At 34.0% G+C, this 22,468-nt stretch overlaps 1 protein-coding gene and 1 non-coding gene across 2 annotated transcripts in view; one reads left to right on the forward strand and one right to left on the reverse strand.

Annotated features, from left to right (window-relative positions):
- The window catches only part of SEMA3D (semaphorin 3D), a 188,297-nt gene that overhangs the window by 69,962 nt on the left and 95,867 nt on the right, over positions 1-22,468 (reverse strand). Inside the window, exons 4-6 of the mRNA XM_023639099.2 lie at positions 15,372-15,434; positions 6,585-6,704; positions 1,560-1,653 (exon numbers count right to left, since the gene is read on the reverse strand). Of these exons, the coding sequence (XP_023494867.1) occupies positions 1,560-1,653; positions 6,585-6,704; positions 15,372-15,434 (277 nt within the window). The remainder of the gene's footprint in view (positions 1-1,559; positions 1,654-6,584; positions 6,705-15,371; positions 15,435-22,468) is intronic.
- On the forward strand, positions 21,207-21,312 carry LOC111773334 (U6 spliceosomal RNA). The gene has a single exon (XR_002807718.1). It is a non-coding gene; the product is annotated as a U6 spliceosomal RNA (small nuclear RNA).

Raw genomic sequence — 22,468 nt, forward strand, 5'->3', positions numbered from 1 at the left:
CGGCTAATTTCTACAGGGCATTTAGATGTTTTCGATGTCTAAATATAAGAAAAATGGAAACACTGTTTTAACACTCAAATTTGATTTTCCTCAGAAATGTATCTTTAAAATTTTGCCTTTGTATAAGTGATTCAGATAGTTTCCCTTGATTATATCCATCTAAAAGCCTTTTACTGAACTATTGAGACAACCAACCTAAATAATGACAACAGTCAACTTCCAAAGGAAAAAAGAAAAAAACACAAATGAAACAAAACACAAATCCAGTTATGTAAAGTGAATGTAGATATAATACTGCTTCCATCTCTTAAAGCATTTCCTGAAAATATATGGTAAATGGCAACATTGTATTGTGGGGCAAATTTAAAAAAAATAGAAGAACAAAAATAACATCAACAAAGACATTACGAAACAAATTTGGCAAGAGTAAAGGAAACAAGCCATTAGTTTGAAAGATATAAAATTGCTGATATTTGAACGTTTTGTCAGAAAAAAATGGTATGTTTCAAACTAAATGTTGGAACTGTATATCTAGGTTTTAAAATTGTCTTCTTTGTTTTTAAATTACTTAGGGATTCCTAAGAAGGGTCATCAAAGCCCGCAATGTACTGTTTTTTATTAAGGGTGGTCAACCCCACCTGACAGATCACAATCACAAATCATCTATCTCATTTTCTGAGGATAATGACTGAACATTAGTCATATAATTTTCAAAACACACACTCCCTCACTTCAAAGGAAGATCACTAGTTCTCACCAAGTGGAAATTAAAATGCCATGGTGCTTCATTCTTATCTATTCAAACATTTGATAGACAGGTTAAATAAAAAGAGACTAAAGTCATGAACCAAACCAAGACAAAAGGAGTTCTTATAATGGCTGAAATTCAGAGGTCATGCTGACATTCCTCAGAACACACTTCAGACCACACAGTACTGCTTTCTTTAAACAGGATAGTCACCTCATAAGAGAATTTAAGATGTACACAAAGCAAGAGAAGTCTGAATGGGCTAGCAAAAATCTACATTTCCATTAACATAATCAGGTTATGGGGAAATTTGGGGAAAAGCATTATAAAATTCTATTATCTGTATTCAATAGTTGATTCATTTGTTTTAATTATTTATCTACTATGCCTTATTATTAATCTTTCCACTCAAATCTTCAATATATTTTGTAACATATTAATTTTAAGGAATTGCTAAATTTAACTTCCATAGAGAGCCAAATAGGGACATAACTTAATATAAAAACAATCTGAGACATCTCAATGTAAAATTATAGAACAAGTGAGCATGTGTCATTTGTATCTAAAAAGAATTCAACCAGAAGTTTATTTAAAAAGCAGCAACTGAGCAGACATTAAGGATTGATGGGGACTCACTTTATTGATAAGGATACTAAATATAGAGAGATTTGGCACTAGAATACTATAATCAAATAGCCAGTGGAAGATTAATCCAAAATAATCTTTAACTCAATAAAAAAATGTGGTTTAATCTACACATACCTTTTTAGAAAACCACCTAAAAGCAAGAGCTGCCTGTCATTGATCTTACCTGTCATTACTGAAGCAAAAGGCTGCTGCGGATCAAAAGGACATTTCAGTCTGCCAGACTCCAAAATATGTGTGTCTAGTTTGAACATAACTTCCTGTTATGAGAAATATTAACATAAGTGAGATTTTTAAAAATATCAGGATCAGAAAGAACATAGGAGACAAGAACTAAATTCTAACTCCTTAATTCAACAAACACTGACTGAGCATATAGCAGGTGCATCATGCTGTGCTCCATAATACTCTAGCAAATATTATTTCTGGCAAGACTCAATTCCCATGTTTTGATCTCTATCTGCCCAAAGTAGTAATGATAATACTGAACGAATTTTTCAATTGAAAGTAGTAATATATTCATCAATTCATTTAGTCTGGACCACTATCATTATAAAAAAAAAATCAAGCATACATATTTCTTAAGCCTAATAACTAATATATTGAGCCTCACAAGCCAATTTCCTCATCTAAGAAATAAATTAACTATAATAATAATTATACTTTCACAACTATTGTGGTCTATTTACTTAAGCACCTGCAACTATACCAAATTATTTGAGCCTTATGATATTTTGTAATTTTAGTGATATAAAAGTGCTCTAAGGCAGGCAGTTCATTCTCAGAGCTGTTGATATATGCGGGCAAAAAAAAATCCTGTTGTAGTATTTTCACTATTATGAAAACACTGAACACATTAAAGCCACATAGTTATTTTGGCTGAAACATCTATTTTTACAGTAGTGGCCACAGACAGAATGACACGGACAGACTTTTAATATTCAGGAAAAAATAACATCTTAAGTTGCACTTTCCAAGAAAAATATGAATGTATAATGAATATGGCTCCATGAGCTTGAGGATTTCATAACAATGATAACACCACCATCCAGCAAAAAGGCTGATGAGTCACCCTGCATACGCACTAGTTAGAGAAATTAGGCATTTCAGATATTCTCTCTAGATGGCATTTCTACAAAGTTTTGTCAGAGGACATGTAATAAGAAAGAACCATTCAGTGCTACTTATCTAGAAAGCAAGCAATGAAGCAAAAGGCATAGAGGAAATTGGACCATTTGTTGTATTATGTTGTCATTTCAGATCTTTTTCTTTTGAACAGGACCAATAGTAACTACTGCCTTATTAAAAAATAATAATATAGCAATTTATATAACATGATTAACAACTGCTATTTCATAGTTTTAAGTAAAGGCACTTTAATACTAACAGTACTGGTACCTAGCAGTTAACTAGTACTAACCATGGGCCAGGAAGTTTATGTACATTGTCTCACTGAATCCTCACCATAAACCTAAAGATGTAGCCACTTTAAAAATTTGAGCTTTAGAAGAGCAATATTGGGGATAGAAGGGGTTAAGTACCTTGTTAAGCATCACATAGCTAGTAAGAAGCAAAACCATAGCTTGGACTCAGGGCTGTCTCCTAAGTTCATGTTCTTAACTAATCTAGTCTCAGAATTTCAAACTTATGGATTTAAAAATGTGTTGAAATCAATTTATAGATGCATATGACCATGTAAAATGATCAAGCCCAAATATGTTTAGTTAGAACAGGTTAGCTAATGGCACGTTGTGATAGTGGAGCCTAGGCATGAAAAGAAGCCCAGTGAGAACACATTTAGGGCTTGCTTCCCAACTGTGTTGGGGCTAGAGATATGTCAGGAAAATACACCTGTAGATAGTTGCCCCTAAGTATCTTCAAATATCATGAAGGGCACATTATTCTCCACAGGTCAAACAGAACTGTGGACTCTAAAGCCTATAATGGAACATTGTAAAGGGAAAAAGTAAACTGAATCCTAGTGCTCCAGAAGATTATGGTAAAAAGCTGAAAAAGAAAAGACAAGAAAATATCTGGGAGAATGTCATAGTTGAGGCAAAGTACTAAATAAAACCTTATAATTGTACAGACTTCTGTTTTCAAAATGCAACATTTCGTTAAATTCTTAAGATAACCCTATAAAATTGGCATTTGTGGGGGCTGGCCCCGTGGCCGAGTGGTTGAGTTTGCGTGCTCCGCTGCAGGCGGCCCAGTGTTTCGTTGGTTCGAATCCTGGGTGCGGACATTGCACTGCTTGTCAAGCCACGCTGGGGCAGCGTCCCACATGCCACAACTAGAAGGACCCACAACGAAGAATATACACCTATGTACTGGGGGGCTTTGGGGAGAAAAAGGAAAAAGTAAAATCTTTAAAAAAAAAAAAATTGGCATTTGTGGAGGCTGAGGAGAAGGTCTGCCTTATAATCTCCCGGAGAACGAAGACAGCAGGCAAAGCAAGTTTCCTTAAGCCAGAGTCAAGGACACTAACAAGAAAAGGATGTAAAAAAATGATGGCTGGTTAAATGGACTTCCTGAGAAAAAATGAACTACGTAACATTCTAACTTTTGAGACTTCAATTTTATAAGATTTTTCCCACTAAATTCCTGACTAATTATGCAAAAAAGCACCTAAGCTGCACACAGAAAATACTGTTAAAGAGATAAGAGGATAAGAATGATAGGAAACACTTAATCATCACAACAACTAGGCAAAGTTATTACTAATAGCATCCCCACTGAAAGACGAGATTTGCAGCAGCAGAGAGGAGATCCCAGAGGAAAGAGCATACTTCCGATCTAATTATTGAACTAGCGGGCACTCTCAGTATTGCAGAGTGTGTGTGTGTGTGTATACATACGCACATATATATATATACACATACATATATTGCAGACATTATTTTTATATAGGGTTTACCTTTATACTTTACCTTTGCCTCTTTACCTTTCTGTGTTCCTTGTTGCCTAGTATGGCTGAATATTAAGTGACTGGAATGAAGCAAGTGCTATGCCAAAGCCTATACAATCAGCTTCTCTTTGTATCCTCAAAATAACTCTGTGAGGTAGTTACTATTATCTTCATCATTTTGCTGAATTAAAAGAAGCTTAGAAAGTTTTTGCAGTGTGCATGAGACCACAGAGCTGGTAAATGACTGGGGCCATCATTCAAACTCTGGCTCCCCATGCTCAAAGTATTAGTTGTTGACAGAAGCCCTGACTTCTGTCCTGAAAACCAAATCCAACTGCCCACTTGGTGTAACCTACTGAACATTTCTCGAATGCAGAATGTACAACACTAACTCACCATTTTCCTCACAAACTTGTTCCCGTTCTTACCTCAATAAATAACACCACTCTCCAACTCACTGCCAAAGACACAAATCTGGGATTCATTTTAGCTTTTTCTTCTTTCTCCCTATTGTCTCAGCCACAGTGAACAGAAGTTCCCAGAAAGGGGACATCCCACACTTCTCTCCTCCATCCCTTTTATATATTGCTGTTCCTTCTTCCCAGCCACCTTAGGAGCAACCTTATGTATTGAAAATGAGCCTTCTAAATTCCCTCTGGAAAGACAAGGAATTCCTGGGACTAACAATTCATTTAAAAAGTTAACAATCTTCAATCAGGGCCGACATACAATTAGCTGTACTCCTGACCAGCGGAAAACTCATGAGGCTCAATACCCCTGTTCACCCATAATTCTCTTATATACAGAACTTGGAAATTTGACTGCCCCAGGGCTTCTTGACAGTCCCAAGCTAAGTAATTAGCTCCATCTAATTCCCTTTCAGAGCTTGTGAATTTTGGGAGCTGAAGAACACTACTTGCATCCCTTATCAGGTTGAGAGTTGGCCTTTAGCCTTAGGCCTCAAAACACATCCAAGATGTGGGACTATCTCATAATTACACCCTATGCTATGAGCTACTGTTTTATATTACCCTTCATCAAAGCTTGGCAAGAGAATATTATACCAGCAACAAAGAATGATGGATTCAAGTTGCCAAGTGTCCTAGTGGTTCAGAGATTTGACTATCACAGTTGCGTTATTTTCAAAGAGTTGAGTCTGGGCTGGCTAGACAAGTTGGTTAGAGAGGAAAATTAATCCAGCCACAGTTGTGGGTTTGATCTCTGCATGAATCAGTTAAATCAATGTAAATAAACCTGTTCCATAAGCACAGATTTTACTTTCAAACATGCAGCCAATTATCCTGCAAATATGTGTGGTTATTCACAAGAAGTACATACACAAACATAAGGATGACAGTGCAACCCATCAACCCAAACAGAGAACCACTTTAGAGTACATACTCTAAAGCTCAGTTGGGCATGCTTGCTCTAGATATAGATTGCTTTGGTTCAATTCCTAGCAACGCCATTTATTAGTTGGGTGATTTTAGGCATGTTATTTAATTTCATTGAGACTCAATTTCTACTAACTTGTAAATTGGGAGTTATAAAGATACTAACTCCATTAAGAGTGCTGTGAAATTCCCAAGAAACAATCCGTAAGTGGCCGCAGAGTCTATGACACAAAAAAAGCACTCTAATGAATGAGTTACTAATTAAATTACTAATATCTGCCTGTTTCTCATTTATTAAAATGCATTGAAAGCTGGAATACATTACTCCTAAGTAACACATCCTTTATTTCTACTATGTAAATTTGGTCTGGCAGAAACAATGAGTTCAGTGTGCTAATGATTATCTATACAATTCTAAGAAAATCTTTAAAATTCTCTGTACTTAGTGTCCACTATTGTAAATGTAGGTAACAGGTCAAATTTGTTAGGTGGGAAAAATGAAATTATTTGTCAGATACAATTACATTGAAAGGTCTCATGGGAAATGTATTTTTACCAATAGCAACATACCTTATAGATCTACTTATAAAGGAAACTCAAGAGAAAATAAAGACACACATAGAGCCCATAGAAATTAAGTACTTTCAACATTTTACACTATTAATTTTGATCATCCCGTTAAGAAAACTTTTAAAAAAAGATTTTTTATTAGGTATATAAAGTGTATAATCAAAATGACAATCCATAAAGCAATTGGGAACATGAGTTCTTATACAGTTCAAAAACTAAACGATTCAATCTTTATATTCAAATCTGCCTGTTTTATGTCATAGACATTAAGTAACAAGGTGTTATGATAAATTGTTTTCATGCTATTTCATTATATTACCTCCTTGTAGACTCCAAGATCAATATATCCACATATTGGATGAAATGCTCCAGTTCCACACACATAAACGTGAGTTTTGTTATAGGGTTGAAGTACTCGGATGAAATTTGCACATTCTGTCTATTGGGCATAAAAAATAAAAGTATTATCACATAATTCAGGTTTTTGAAAGATTATCGTTCATACCACCTGTTTTCCAAGGAGATAAATCATCAAAAAACAGAAGTAAAATGAAAAAAATTTATGAGAAATGTTTAAACACCTGACTTAGCAAAGGAGACAAAACAAATTAGAAACTGTAGCTTAAATGAATAACTTTGAAGCTTTTTGAAGTTTTAAATGTTTTTAACTAATCAGAGTGCTAGAATGCACATCCCTCTAGTGGTACTCAATGGGGCCTAGAGAATGGATATATACAGAATATGAATGAGCTATACCTACTTTCTTTCAAGAATTACCTAGAGAACAAAACCCATCATGTTCTGATGTTCCTACATTGTCCATCCCATGTAGATTCTACTGTTTGTAACATCAACTGTCTCAGCTACACTGAACAAAGCACTGGACACAGATGTGTATTCCTATAAATGTATTCTATTCTTATTGGCCATAATATCCTACCACGTTATTTCATTTTCAATGTTAGAACCTTTAAGATTCAGCTTAATTCTGCTTATTCCAAGAATCTCTCTGTTTTTCCCATGAATATTTTTTAACACCACGTCAAATATTTGTTTTACATTTTTGCTTGTTTTGTATATGCTTAGGCCTAAAAATATTTCTTTACATCCTCATTATCTTTGTAACTTAATTATTTTCTGTCCCCCAGTTACTTGTAAATAGTGACTCTCAATATTTCAGGGTAGTCATTCTTGTTAGATTATTTTCCATTTATCCCCTGTAAGTGATTCCTTATCATTAACATAATTATTGGAAACAATTTCTTAACCATGGCTTCATATTCCTGGACCCAAAGACCCCCGAGGAACATTAGGCTGTAGCATACTTTTATTCTAGATTAACCCTACCCAGGGGATAGCAGGTGTTCACTAAGCAAGTTGAAAACCTATGAAACCACCGGGAATCATTGAAAAAGTCCAGTTTCTCCCTGTCTGAATGGCCGTGGGTTCCTCACTAGTCAGGTATTGACCCCTTGGTCACTGTTGTTGTTAGAAGGAATATATTAAAAAAAAAAAAAAAAAAAGACAATGACTTAACTGATAAGGTGGTTCTTAAAATTAAGCAAAAGTTTTAAAAGACAGATAACAACTGATAGGCTTCTTATAATTGTTATATGGATTACATTAAATAACATTACATTTAATAATTGTTTATTACTTACACTGATTTTGTCCTATACAAAATACCAATATCCCAGTGGCTGTTCTGATTTTATAGTGAATAGCTATGACCTGTATCTAGTTCTTCCTTTGTCCAGTGAGCCTGGCAATTTTATGTCTCAAGAAGTTGTAGATTCCAGTTAATAAAAAGTGCACATTCTACCACAAAGAATGTTACAATGAACTCATTGAGTCTTCTGCTCTCTGCTTCCTTATAAACAAAGCAGTTGCCTAAGACCATACGAAAGGACAACATCTGTCCCTCAGTTAGCCATGCAAGTAAAGGACGTTTCCTTATCAGGTAGGAAGATTCAGCACTCTCCAACAGGAAGAGGGCCACCACATATAGTTGCTTGGGTTGTATGCTACAAAAAAGGTCCTATCTAAGGATGTGCAAATCACACTACAGACATCTTTATTATCCTGAATATTTTCATATGTTTAGTATATGTTCTCCTATATTTTTTATATGTAGACTCCCATGAAAGAAAAATTTTATATTCATTAAGACAATTTTCTGGCAGATAGTCCTGTTTAACAAAATCATATTATGTCAGCTTTCTACCCTTCCATCAAGGTGTCTGATGAAGAGAACTTATCTTCTATTTGCACAAAAGCACTGTAAGAAACTACTACATGATCATCAGATGAATTATAATGCTAGCCTCATTGCTAGGGTAAGAGGTTTTAATAGTCTTCAGCCTTTATTTTGCCCACTCATGCTCACTGAAAGGACTTTTATTTCTTTGTCTTTCCCCCATGAAGAGATTTATGCAAGGGTGAGATCTACACAAGGAACAATACACACGGAAGAGAAGAGTAGAATTATTTAGCTGGAATGAGATGGGATTGACTCATTTCTAGTTATTTCATCATTTTTCAAAATCTCAGTTTTACCATTGTAAAATTGTCATAGAATTTAGAGGATAATTTTTATGGATTTCACATTTATGTCTTCCCAAAATTCACAGGTTGAAACCTTAACCCCTCAGTGTAATAGGAGGTGAGGCCTTTGGGAAGTAATCAGCTTTAGAAGATGTCTTGAGACTGGGATCCTCATCATGGGATTAGTGCCTTTATAAGAAGAGACCATGGGCTTGCTGTCTCAGTCTCTCTGCCACATGAAGATACAAAAGGAAGATGGCCATCTCCAAGCCAGGAAGAGAATTCTCACCAGGAACCAAATAATCATCTGAATATTGCATGAGACTTGATTTTGGACTTCCCAGCCTCCTGTGAGAAGTGAATGTCTGTTATTTAAACCACCTAGTTTAAGGTATTTTGTTATAGCAGCCCAACCCGACTAAGACAGTAATTTTACAAGATTGTGAAATAAATCTTTGTATAAAGAAATAAAGCAACTCCCTTTCCAGATTATAAATTATGGAGCCAGAAAGACTAGGGATGATGAGGAATACAGCACTGTCTAAAAAGGCAAATAAGGACCAGGGGGAAGTTTTATACACATAGGAGATATAATTTTAACAAACTTTAAAAAAAGCTCTGAAACTACCTAAAACATTTCACATCTTTTAACTTTTCTAGGAGTACTTTATTAAAATGCAGCCAGCCCTGGAAAGTAACCTTTTATGCTAGTTTCTGACTTGGTAAGACATTACCAAGGATTTATTTATGAAATTCCTCCCTTCTCTCAGATTGGGCTGACATGGAAGAGAACAATAGATGGATAAGTTCTGCATTATCTGACACAGTTTATAAAAAAGTCAGTTCTGCTCAAAGTTTTCTGTAATGAAGTTGAGGGAGGGTAGTTCACTAAGCAGCATGGGGGCAATGAAAAGGCATTGGTTGTCTGAAGGAAAGAACTGGGAACAGAGATTCTAAAAGATAAGGTCTCATTTTAAATTTGGACTGGAGTGGACATTTCAGCTAAACATACGATGCAATACAATGCAAAAACTTTACAATGATTTCTCATTTAATTGATAACTTATTTTTTAAGACCCAAAGACTGTGTCATTTTCTTTTAATGCACAAAGTTTCAAAGTTTTGCTTAAATAGCATGGGCAATAATTAACTGGATTTAATTCACTTAGCGACCTTCATGGATTAATGGTAGCTTAATTCTGTGAGGCATGAAGAAAGATTACTTTGAGAAGCAGTTATTTAAACTTTCCCTGAAAGCTGGCTAATTTGTCAGCTATTGCCCACAATGGCAAGGGTTGCTGTATGTGACCAAAAAATTCAATTCGGCAAGTAATATACTCAACTTCCGAAAAGGACCGAATTTCTCCTTCCTTCCCTATTCTTCCTACCTACTCCTCCTTCCCCCAAAGCCATCTCCCCGACTGGAACAGAGAGAGAGAAAGAGAGAGAGAGAGATTTAGAAACAAGCATCAACTTTTCAATTCTCTCAAGTAACATTACTTGTTTTAATATTTTACGTCTATGCATCCATACATGTATATATAATTAAATAAATAAAACAAATATAAAACTGAATTAATACTTGGAGAAAACACAAATATATATTAGTCTATGTATTAACAGTTGGAATTTGAGTTCTCCCTAGTACCTGGAAAAAGATTAGCAAAACAGAGTACTTGTAATTCTCACAGACTTACATATAGTTCAATTAAATCCAATCAGCTTTCTACATATTTCTGATAAATGACTTTCAACTGCAATTTTAATTTATTTAGGTTATATACGGAAAGACACTCATAGTTTAGAAATCTTGTCTGTTTTTATTTTTAGTTTATTTTGCATAATATTGTGATCATCCAACATTTTTTGATCACTCACCACATGCATGTCATTGTGCTACATGTTAGGTTTGTCTTGAAGACTTCGGATAGAATCCAGTCTGCAGAGATATCTGTCTAGTTCTTATAAAGTTGAAAATATTTTAATAAGTTGTCAACACTTCAAATACATGAAAATCCAAATATCACATTTTTCTCTTAAAAATGGAAGATCTAACGGTGGAGATTTCTACAGAGCAAAAAAGCCAGTTGTGGTAAAAGGGCAAAGGAAAACACTTTTTTAAAAAAATGAGAGATATGCCTATTTAAATATTTGAAAATCTATATATCACATAGGATAACTGAGAAAGAATATTTTTTACTTGAATGGATCACAAAGTAATAATATTTTATATATAAATATACTTTATACATATATATAATCTGTAAATAATCAGTAAGGAAAAGACAAACACTAAAATTTAAAAATAAACAAATTGTAGGGATCTGTCATTCCAAAAAATAAATTCTAATTTTACAGCCACATAAAATATTTAGTCTTTACACAAATGAAAGAATTCAAACTAAAACAACAAAAATAATTTTCTCTTTGTTGGCAGAGATTAAATATATTTATTTTATTCATTTATGTATTAGTATTAAATCTTAACTATATGCTCTGTCCAATATTACCAAGGACATGAGGAAATATACCCTCTCATGAGCATGCACTGTTGGTTATAAATCATAGCAGGCATAAATTTTCTGGAGGACAATTTTTCAATGTGTGTAAAAAATTTTATATCCTTTGACCAGTAATTCTACTCAATAATCATAGATGTTCAAAATATTTATATATAAGGTTTTTCATGTGCAGCATCATCTACAACAATAAAAACTGGATACATATCAAACTTCTAACAATAGGGGATTGATGAAATAATATATAAAGGAATGCAGTGTAGCTATTAAAAGTAGTGTTATAAAAAGGAATTTAATGACATGGGAAACTGCTCATGGCAGTCTGCAAAGTGAAAAAAAATGTTTTAAGGGACTATGTATACAATGATTTCATTCTGAAAAATAGTAAATAGATAAGATAGAATAAACATCAAAATGTCACAAGCTATCTCTGGGTAATGTCCATGGGGGAGGAGATATTTACAGATGACTTCTATATAATTTGCAAACTTCCTACAATGAACACTTTGTTTTGCTTTTAAATGTTCTTCTTTAAAAAACAAAGAAAAGAAAAGAAAGAATGTAATCATAGACCTTTAGAGATGGAAGATCCTTAACTCTATGTACTGTCTCTATTGACGAAGTTGTGCTCCTCTATGATTAAACTGACAGACAGGCCACGCTGCCCACACTTGTGTTCTTTCGCCTGCACTGAGCTGTTTACCCTACTCTTTAGAGTCAGGATTAAAATATTTCTTTAGTGACTTTCTTTTGAATAATATTCTAAGTAAGAAACAAAATACTACCAAAGAGCTTCCTGTCATCTCTTCTGTTCTTGGCATGAACTAGGCACTGTGCTGAAGAAAGTGGAATAGTTCTCTTCTGTTTCCTCATCGTCTGCTCCCTCCCCACCCCAATTAGCTAACTTTCATTATGGTAAATAATTCACTATTTTTCAGTTATATAGTACCTGTGTGTAAAGGGACAGTCTTTCCAAACACTTGTTAATCCTAAACACACACTTGGGAAGTAGGTAAAAATTACTAGAGAGAAGGGAGGAGAGAGAGTAATGCCAAAAGTAGTAAAAGATGTCAATAAAACCACACACTTGTCTCAGTTTTTTGTTGGCCAAAATCTATGCAATGCTGTAAAATAAGGGTCTATGTTACAGTGATATTGAAGAGAGAAATGATTTGATGGATACAGTTTTCAGATCTTATATGTACAGTTCAGATATTTATGCATAGATTATAGCGTTGTCTAAGAACACAGATCGTGGGCAAGACTTCCAGATTCAATTCCTGGCTTCACTATTTACTAGATATGTGATATTGGGCAAGTCATTTAATTTTTCTGGCCTCAGTCTTCTTATCTGGAAAATGAGGAATAATAATAAAATACAGCATACAGTATTGTTGTAAGGATTAAATGAGATTAGAAATATAAGGTATTGAAAATAGTTCCTGGAATGTGGTAAGTGCTATAAAAGTGTTAGCTATTCTTAGTAACTCTAAAATATAATATTATTTTAAAGGGAAACATTAAAAAAGAGACAAAGACTTACATTATCCCTACATGGTTCAACATCAAACTTTACAGAGCTCAGAAAAAAGAGAAAATCTCCCCAAACCTCTAATCCTATTTTGGTAGTAGGTATGTGTAAAGGTTAGAGATGATTACCAGCTCCCAAATACAACTGAAGCGGAAGAACAGGTTCCATATACTGGGTCCTACGTGCTCTAGGATACGGCCTCCAGAAAAGTTTATCATCCTTTGCTTTAACTTAATAATAGAGACAACTGAGTTACTATATAACTGGAATTAGTGGACATACTGAAATGAGAACACTGTCACAACTGAAACTTCATTGATTCTTTGACCTTGAGTATTTACTCCTCATCTACTCCATAGGAAAAGTGACATTAGTTTATCGGTGTAAATTAAAAATACCCTTTTCCTACTTGCCTCCTTATCATACACTCTATACTGGTGAAACACAAAATGTAAAAGTGCTCATACTGTTTATGACATGCTTCTACTGTTTTTCAACAAAATAATTTTGAAAACTCTCATAAGCACAGCATCTTTTTCCCTATGAGATCAAAAAAATATTGACGCTTTTGCAGACCTGGGCATCTGCTCAGAGCTGGGATATTGAACAGGGTGAAGAGATTAGAGACATGAAAGGAAGAAGAATAAATTCTAAAATAGTTTAATCTCTTTCATTTCTAGAAAACTAAATGTAAAAATTATTTCCTATTGCATTTGATACTAACACTCCCTGATATATTTCTGCTAACATAAATGTTCCTGAAAAAATCACATTTAACACTGAGTACAAAATCAGGCATAACAAAAGCTTCTTTCTTTTGTTTTGATTATTTTGTTTTGCACTACCATTACTATGCACAGTAGTCCCTCAGTATACATGGTGGGGACTGGTTATAAGACCCCCTCTCCCCCCATACCAAAATCTTCAGGTGCTCAAGTCTCTTACAAAATGGCATAGCATTTGCATATAAGCTACTCACGTCTCCTTCCCATACACTTAAATCATCTCTGGATTACTTTTGATACCTAATACAATGTAAATGTTATGTAAATTGTTAGTGTACTGTATTGTTTAGGCAATAATGACAAGAAAAAAGGTCTGCAGATATTCAGTACAGACACAACCACCGTAGGCCTCAGTTGGTTGAATTCAAGGATGCAGAACCCACAGATACGGAAGGCCAACTGTATTTCATCATTTGAGTAATAGCTGTATCTCTTATTAGACAGAAAGCTCCAGGAAAGCTGATACTGTATCAATTCCATACACATGTTTATGCACACATTTCAGCTTTTAATAAACATTTGTTGAATAAATGAATGAACAGATGAGTAAACAAACCTATTGTCTCAGATTCTTAGTCTTGTAAGCTTCCCCTTACTTCATTAAGCATCATGTGTCATGTTGTTTTACTTTTATCACAGTGATAAAGTGAGAATTTTTAATTTAATTATGCTTTCAGATACACACTATTTGTTATTATTAAATATGAAGGCATTGATCAGCTTTAGATTCCTGAGTTATTATGGTTAGAGGCAACATTAGAGGATGTTGCAAAAGAAGCCTCAAGATGTTCATGATTCGATCCAAAGTTAGAACCTCTTTTCATCTTGAGTTAATATTCAGGAAGTAATTTATTTTGCCAAAAAAGCAATTCTGCCTATCACCACTGTGCAAGAAGTCAGGGCAGAACATGGAGCATCTGGCCTGTATCAGAATACTTTGATGAGGAGAAGAAGCAGTCGTAGCCACAGTGCTCTTCAGTCGCTGCTGGAGGTAAAATAGGCAACACAATTTATGGAGCATGCAGGACAACCTGGACGATGCAAAAGCAATCCAGACGGGATGCCCCGAAGACAGTTACGGTAGTCACACCTACCTAAGGGTGTGCTCTGGTCCTTAAGGCAGCTTCAACTAAAAGTTTCTATTAGGACCCCACTATTTATCCTTTATAAGTTATTTCATATAATTATGCTTATGTAAATTTTAGAGAAAATTATTTCTAGTTCTTAATCCAGAATGTTGTCATTCATTTTCAACCAATCCTTCTTAAATATCTCTATAATCTCAACTTTTCAAAGAATTCTTCCAGATGTGGCAAGTTTAATTTCAACCCAAATTAAACTAAATATCAACTGAATGTTTATAACGCTAAAAGAACTGATGATTTTGTGTACACTTACAAAATACATATAAATGAAAAATACACAATCCTAGAAACACAATATTTTCTGATGGTTGTTTTCTAATATTTTAAATGTATTTCTAAGATTTGTTAAAAAAATAATATTCAAAATTAACACTTTAGAAAGTATAGCATTTCTAAATTTCTGACAACGTTATTCCCTTTGGCAAGGTAGAAATATTTTACATCATATTAATGTTTACACAAAAAGTTAGTGTGGTTAAAAGTAATATACTAATGCCATCAATTGAAAAAAACCCAATATAAATATTTACTATCATATTAACACTAGTTTAACAAAGATATTTTTTAAAGTCTCATACTTACACTGGCATCTTTCCCAGCTAATTTACATAATTCCACTCGTTCCTTTGCAGCCGGCCAATATATCTGGAAAACATTTCAAGGTGTGTTAAAATTTGAGCATCTGAAAACACCGTACAATTCTAATTAGGGAAGTGAGTACATGAAATTTAAGAGTGGATATCAAGCCAAGAACATGCTGTTAGGTATACTGTAAGAATTTTGAGATTTAAATATTTTCCTAGGCCATCCTAAAAAGTTTCGAAGAAAAAACTATGCAGAATTATCCACTTTTATTTGTCAATATTCAAATTTCTTTTTAAATGTATTTAACAATAGATAAATTATGTTGGGAAGGCCATAAATTCTTATTGTGATATCAACAGAATTTCAGATTAGCATTTGCTTAAGAGATTCTATTTACCCTATTTACTCTATGTTTCCTCAGTGGTAGTACATTATAAACATGTACAGTGCGGTGTGGGAACAGCTCTTTGTCATAAGCAGAAGTTATTGCTCCAAGTCAAAGACCAGTGTGGATTTGTTGACAATATTTAACATGTTTGGAGGGCAGATCATCTGTCACTGATTTTATAAGCATTATCTTACTTAAATCTCATAATGACACTATGAGATAGCTGCACTTACTCTCCCCATTTTCCGGTCCAAAAAGTTATTCATACAGTTGTTAAATAACATGTCAAGGGCCAGGAAGCTAGTTTGCAGCAGAGCCAAAATATGACCCAAAGTCTATCTGTCTCCTGAAGTGGGGGGGTCTCAATCACCGAATAATAAATATTATTTGGGCAAATGATTAAAGACAAGGGCAGCAAGCTCCTTGACTGGTAGCTATTAATCATGCTTTAACCATCTTGAATTTATCACAAAGGTTTTGTTTTGGTTTTTAAACACACTTTCGGAATTCTGTCAGGAAGTTTTTGCAGCATAAGGTTTAAACAGTTACACTGCTACGTTAGCTTAGAGAAGGAAATGCTCTCCATTAAGCTATAGGCAAGACCAAACAAGAAAAGCAAGCTCTGAGTTGCTTATAACGTTCCAAGAGTTCCTAACAAACTTTTACTATGTTTCTCACCAATGTTAGCAGAAAATCTTCTAATAGGTGAGGAAAAAAGAGAATATCCTGAGGGAATACACTGAAAGAGACTTCTTAAATTTGGAATTAACAAATGATTTATGTCACTAACGTTTATATGATATTATCTTCGTAGTGGAATTTTAGGGTTTTATGTCTGCGAATAAGGAAAAAAAGAGAATAGAACTCAAACTCTCTTAGTAGATAAATACAATGAACTTATTCAGATTTTTAAATGAAGCAACGTTGTTCGTTTAGAGTACTTTTTTTTTTTTTTTGAGGAAGATCTGCCATCAATCCTCCTCTTTTTGCTGAGGAAGAGTGGCCCTGAGCTAACATCTGTGCCCATCTTCCTCTTTTTTATATGTGGGACGCCTGCCACAGCATGGCTTGATAAGCAGTATGTAGGTCCGCACCCAGGATTCAAACCAGCAAATCCTGGGCTGCCAAAGTGGAACGTACAAATGTTAACTGCTGCGCCACCAGGCCAGCCCCTGGAGTCCATTTTAAAAACCTACAAATTACAATCTAAAGGTGGATATAAGCAGGGTGGACGAGCCAGCTGTAGGATCAAATGACAAGCTAACTTTGTTGTGGTTCACAATGAGGACCTAAAGATTCTATTTATTCAGAAATAGTTTAAATCACTGCAATTATATTTTCACACAATATTGAATAATAGCCAGCAGTAAAACATGAATGGACTACAGGAATGAAGAGCAATATGGATGGACCTTAGCAATTCATTATTAGGTGAAAAAAGTATATTCCCCCAAATTACAAACAGCATGATCCCCCTAGAATAATGTTAAACACAACTAAAACAGGCATATTTTAGGTGTATATATAGATGCAACAAATATGTGAAAAGAAATGCAAGAGAGTGATGAATACAGGATACAGAAAGATGTTTACCCAAATTTAGAAAAAAGGAAAAGGTTAAATTGGTGGCAAAAAACAGTTATTTACCAGATCTTAACTTTTGTTCTGGATGGTGCATTTTCAGGTTTTTAATACACAATTACAAACAACTAAGTAATGTAAGTTAGTAAATAAATAAATCAAAATGGGCCATGCATAGGCCAACTGACAATAGTCAGTCATCAAGCTAGAATCACAAAGTCTTAAATGAATAAATGAACAGTAAAAATAAAACACTGCAGGTGGCAGGAAATTTGAAAGTTTCTTCAAATTGCTTTTGCTTGCTTGTTTGTTTTGGCTTTTTTTTAAACCACTGGTAGCAAAAAAAAAAATACTGAGTGTTCTTTTTCCTTCCTTTAAAAATGGCATCTTGAATTTATGGAATCTTTGCTTCATATTTGAGCTTATAAACTCAAAACATCCTCTTACTATTTTTTTGCTGATTCTTTTTTTATTATTTTTAATTGTGGTAAAATATACATAACATGAAATTTACCATCTTATCCATTTTAAGGGTACAGTTCATTATTGTTAAGTATATTTAGTTTGTGCAACAAATCTCCAGAATTCTTTCATCTTTCAAAACTGCAACTCTATACTTGCTGATTCTTGAATATTATAGTGATTTTACAGAGGACAACTTTGTATCATTGGACTGAAAATAAATTGTACCCAGAATGCATGTCCATGATCTGTCAATTGGTTTAATCTTTAGCTCATTTTATTTGGTCTCAAGTCTACACTAATGTTTCTTTGAGCCTTTTCAATATGTCAGATCCTGTTCTTTTCTGTTTTATATGCTACATTTAATCACATTTCAGAAATAAATTTAGAACAAATATTTATAGATTTATTCAGATCTGAATATCTTATGGATATTAATACTATATAAAAAAGGAAAATATAGAACTCTTTCATATTAAGTAAATGAAACTTAAGAGGGGAAAAATCATCACAGGGGTCTATTTTTTACCTTAAACCAGTATATTGGGTGATTGAGTTAAAGCAAATTATGAGACAAATAATGTTTCTAAAATTGATTTTGACTATATTTAAAGAGGCTTCTAAAAGGAGGGAGTTATTTAAAGATTGAAAAAATGTGGAAGCAATCCTTATATCAATTTTGAAATCTAAATGAAAGTTCCAAATAGACACAAATTGTGAAGGGCCTTCTGTATGCCATTGAGGCATGTAAATTTGAGTCAGGAAGATAGTTCTGTAAACTGATAGGGTAACTGCATTGCCACAGGAGATCCAAAGAAAGTGAGGAGAGAGCACAGAGGATGGAGCCACTATACACCGGGAGCACTAGCAAGCAATGAGTGCTAAACACAGTCTCTACCAGCCCCAACTTTTGAGCTATTGTTTTAAATTACTTGCTCTTAAGAGTTTCAACTCTAATGTAATAGTTGAGTTTAGCTGAATAGTTTCAACTCTAATTTTGTATTAAGGACTTGACACTAAAATACTAAGTGCCGATTCTTTTTTCTTTTTGCAAAGGAATACAGATCTCTAAAGGATGTTTTAATGGTTCTGTTGGACATTTTCAGTTATTAGTTATAACTCATATAATTGTAAATTGAGTTGTGCCATCCTAGTTAATGAAGCAATAAAACTAAAATTACAAGAGTCAGAGAATCGGGTTTTTGACTAGTGGGTAAATGTGATACAAAGATATACAAGCACTGAGAATTTGCTGGACTCCAGAAAACAACTTGAATAAATCTTCTAACTTCTGTTTATAAAGCAGATTTTCCCCACAAATTTTATCTCACTTTTCATCATTCACCTTCAATTTCATAAAGTCTAGAACCTGTTAAAAATAGAATTTTTTCTTAGATCATTATTATTATTGTACAGGAATTCTAAGATGGTATCACTTTACTTCTTAAGGCAACATTCAAGCCTTAAAAATAAAGATTAATTGAGATCATATATTGGCTTATTTTGACACAATGCTGTCAAGAATCTAGGAATCACAAATAGAATTAATAACAACCACCTAGGAGATATCTGATTATCATCCAGACTCTAAACATTTACTTAAAAGGAAGAAAAATCATTGTAGTTGTGCCAATATTTAAAAGATATCATTTTAATTATGATTTATGATGGGGTTTTCTTTTCCTTGCAAACTAGTCATTGGAATAAAGGGTTTATTTTTTTTTAATATTTCTTTTGATTCCTTGTTGGAAAAAATTTAAGGAAACAATTTCTTTTAATTCAATCTAAAAACAAAACAAAGCACGGGCTGGCCTGTTGGTGCAGTGGTTAAGTTCGCACGTTCCACTTCTCGGCGGCCTGGGGTTCACCAGTTCAGATCCCGGGTGCGGACATAGCACCACTTGGCAAAAGTCATGCTGTAGAGGAAGATGGGCATGGATGTTAGCTTAGGGCCAGTGTTCCTCAGCAAGAAGAGGAGGATTGGCAGCAGTGAGCTCAGGGCTAATCTTCCTCAAAAAAAAAAAAAAAAAAAAAAGCAAAACAAAAAAAAATTCACAACAAAAAAATCACTTTATAGTTACACAGGGTTTGCAGAAATATGTTCAAATAACATGTTGTTTTTCATTAATCTTTTCAAGTGACATATATAATATGACATATATCTCTATCTCCTTATCTATATAAAAGCATTCCACCACTTCCATATTTTTCTAGTCAAATTGTGTGTGTAGATGGTTATGGAGTGGGAAAAACAGTAAGAGAGAGAAATAGAGAAGGATACACACAGACACCTAGAGGAAGAGAGAGAGATATTAACTCCAATTGGGTATAGAGTAACAGTTCATATATAGTCTCAAGTTTCAGCATAGTTTATACAAAAGCCCAAGAGGTACCCGAGATCCTGAGATTATTTCAGTAGCTCAGTCAGTATACTTTGAGACTGCGTCACTCTCAGATAGGAAGCACACCTCACACTTAAAAATACAATGTCCACAATATCTATAAAAAGCTCTCTTGAACATTAGGTAATGTGAACAGTTTTGAAGCAGTGATTATTAATATTCTCATTGCTTCCTGAATTTGTCAGCAATAAAATGACATATATATTTCCTCACACTTTAGTCCCTTGCACATGCAGCATTATGCCATATTAAAAGGTGCATTAAGAGGACAAAATACATATTTCTGTTTCTAAAAGCTGCACTACTCCTTTAGAAAGCTACCCACAGATATTTTTCTTTCACTTCTCAAAGAGGTATATCAGAAGCAGAGATGCCACTTGCGTAATTCTCATAGTTTAATTGTCCTGAAATATTCCCACAGCACACTAATTCTTAACTAACACTGTATGACGTACCAGGTACAGGATTTAAGGCTATCATTTTGGTGGATAGTAGTCATTGGAACCTTGGAGCTTTGATATCAAGGATCTCAAATATGCAGAAAGCTTACTGCTGCTCTCTCTACCCACGTGCAGGGCAGACATCAGAAATCAAACAGATCTTTTCTGTGGAACCGGATGGGCCCAAGAATTCCTCTCAAAATAATTATCCAAGGTGTAACTATTAATTAACCACTGCTAAACAATTAGGGGTTACAAATTGGCTTTGATTTGAGTGCTAATCTTATAAACCAAGCTGATAACAGAAAACTACTGTTGGAAACAGAATAAATTTATAAAATTTCTCCACTTAGAAGTGATAATTTATGCATTAATGTTTTAAAACAAGTATGTCTGACAAGTTAGTCCCCATATTCTATAATTTACTGACTTACCCATGGTAGTATGTTCCTATTGTTTTCATGAGATTTTGCAGTTGAAATTGACCATTTATAGAGGATTAATTTTTGCATGATACACTTGGAAGGATCAACTATTAACCTCAAAAAACACAGACGTAATGCTCACCTCAGCAGCACATATATTGAAATTGAATCATATAGAGAAGATTAGCATGGCCCCTGCACAAGGAAGACATACAAATTTGGGAAGCATTCCATACTTCTTTTAAAAAACAAGGAGAATAAAAATAAATATGTACATATTTTTTCTTTTAGAGTTATAGAATATAGATTACCAATATGAAAAGAGATCATTCTAATTAAATGAAAATTGTCTTCAGTGTGTCTTTATATATGCTCATATGCTACAAATTTATATTTTAAACACATTTTTCAAAAGTCATTTAATATTGATTTTCTTATGAAAATATAGCAGGAGCCACATGCATTTAAAAATACAACATATGGGGCTGGCCCTGTGGTGTAGTGGTTAAGTGCTCTCCAATTCGGCGACCTGGGTTCGCGGTTTCAGACCCCAGGTGTGGACCTACACCACTCCTCAGCCATGCTGTGGAGGCAACCCACGTATAAAGTGGGGGAAGATTGGCACAGACGTTAGCTCATGGGTAATCTTCGTCAGCAAAAAAAAAAAAAATATATATATATATATATATATATATACATGCCATCTATAATCTAGTTATCTTAAATTGATTTTATTTGCTTATCTCTATCCAAAATCCAAAACTACCTATTTCTTTGTTTTTTGAAGCATTTTTTCTTCACTTTGAATACAAGCAGGCAGGAGGAACTCACAAGTAAAATACTGCAATGTCCTTAACAATTACTGTTTCATTCAAAATTTATATAATTCATTAACAGTTATCATTTGGTAAGGTGAAAATGTCAGGCAACTTATTTTTAATTATTTAATTTTAAGCAAGTTACAGAAACATTCAAACAGTGATAAGGTCTTATAACAACATCCTAAGGAAATTATAATTATATCTGTTCTTTGTTTCATCTTTGGAGAAGCAATTTAATGGACTCAAGTTAGCAAGTACAAGGTCAGTCAAATGTCCTTTGGCCTAATTTCAGAGATACCAAAACAACTGAATGGAATATACAAGAGGAAGTTAGAACTTGTTCATAAAACCTAATTACTCAGAAAAATTCAGAGACCTAAAAATGCAAGTGGCCATCTCTATCAATGAACAGAATTCTAGTTTTTGAATGGTTGTAAAGAAGCTGGAAAAATGTTGTTCTAAATGCCGTATGGTACAATTATTTGAACAACTGAGGGAGCAATGACTATTCTGGGTTCCAAGGACAGAAAGAGGTAGGACATCAGAGCTCAAAGAATGGAGTATTAAAAAATAAT

The sequence above is a fragment of the Equus caballus genome, chromosome 4 (genome assembly GCF_041296265.1).
Source record: "Equus caballus isolate H_3958 breed thoroughbred chromosome 4, TB-T2T, whole genome shotgun sequence".
NCBI classification, from domain to species: domain Eukaryota; kingdom Metazoa; phylum Chordata; class Mammalia; order Perissodactyla; family Equidae; genus Equus; species Equus caballus.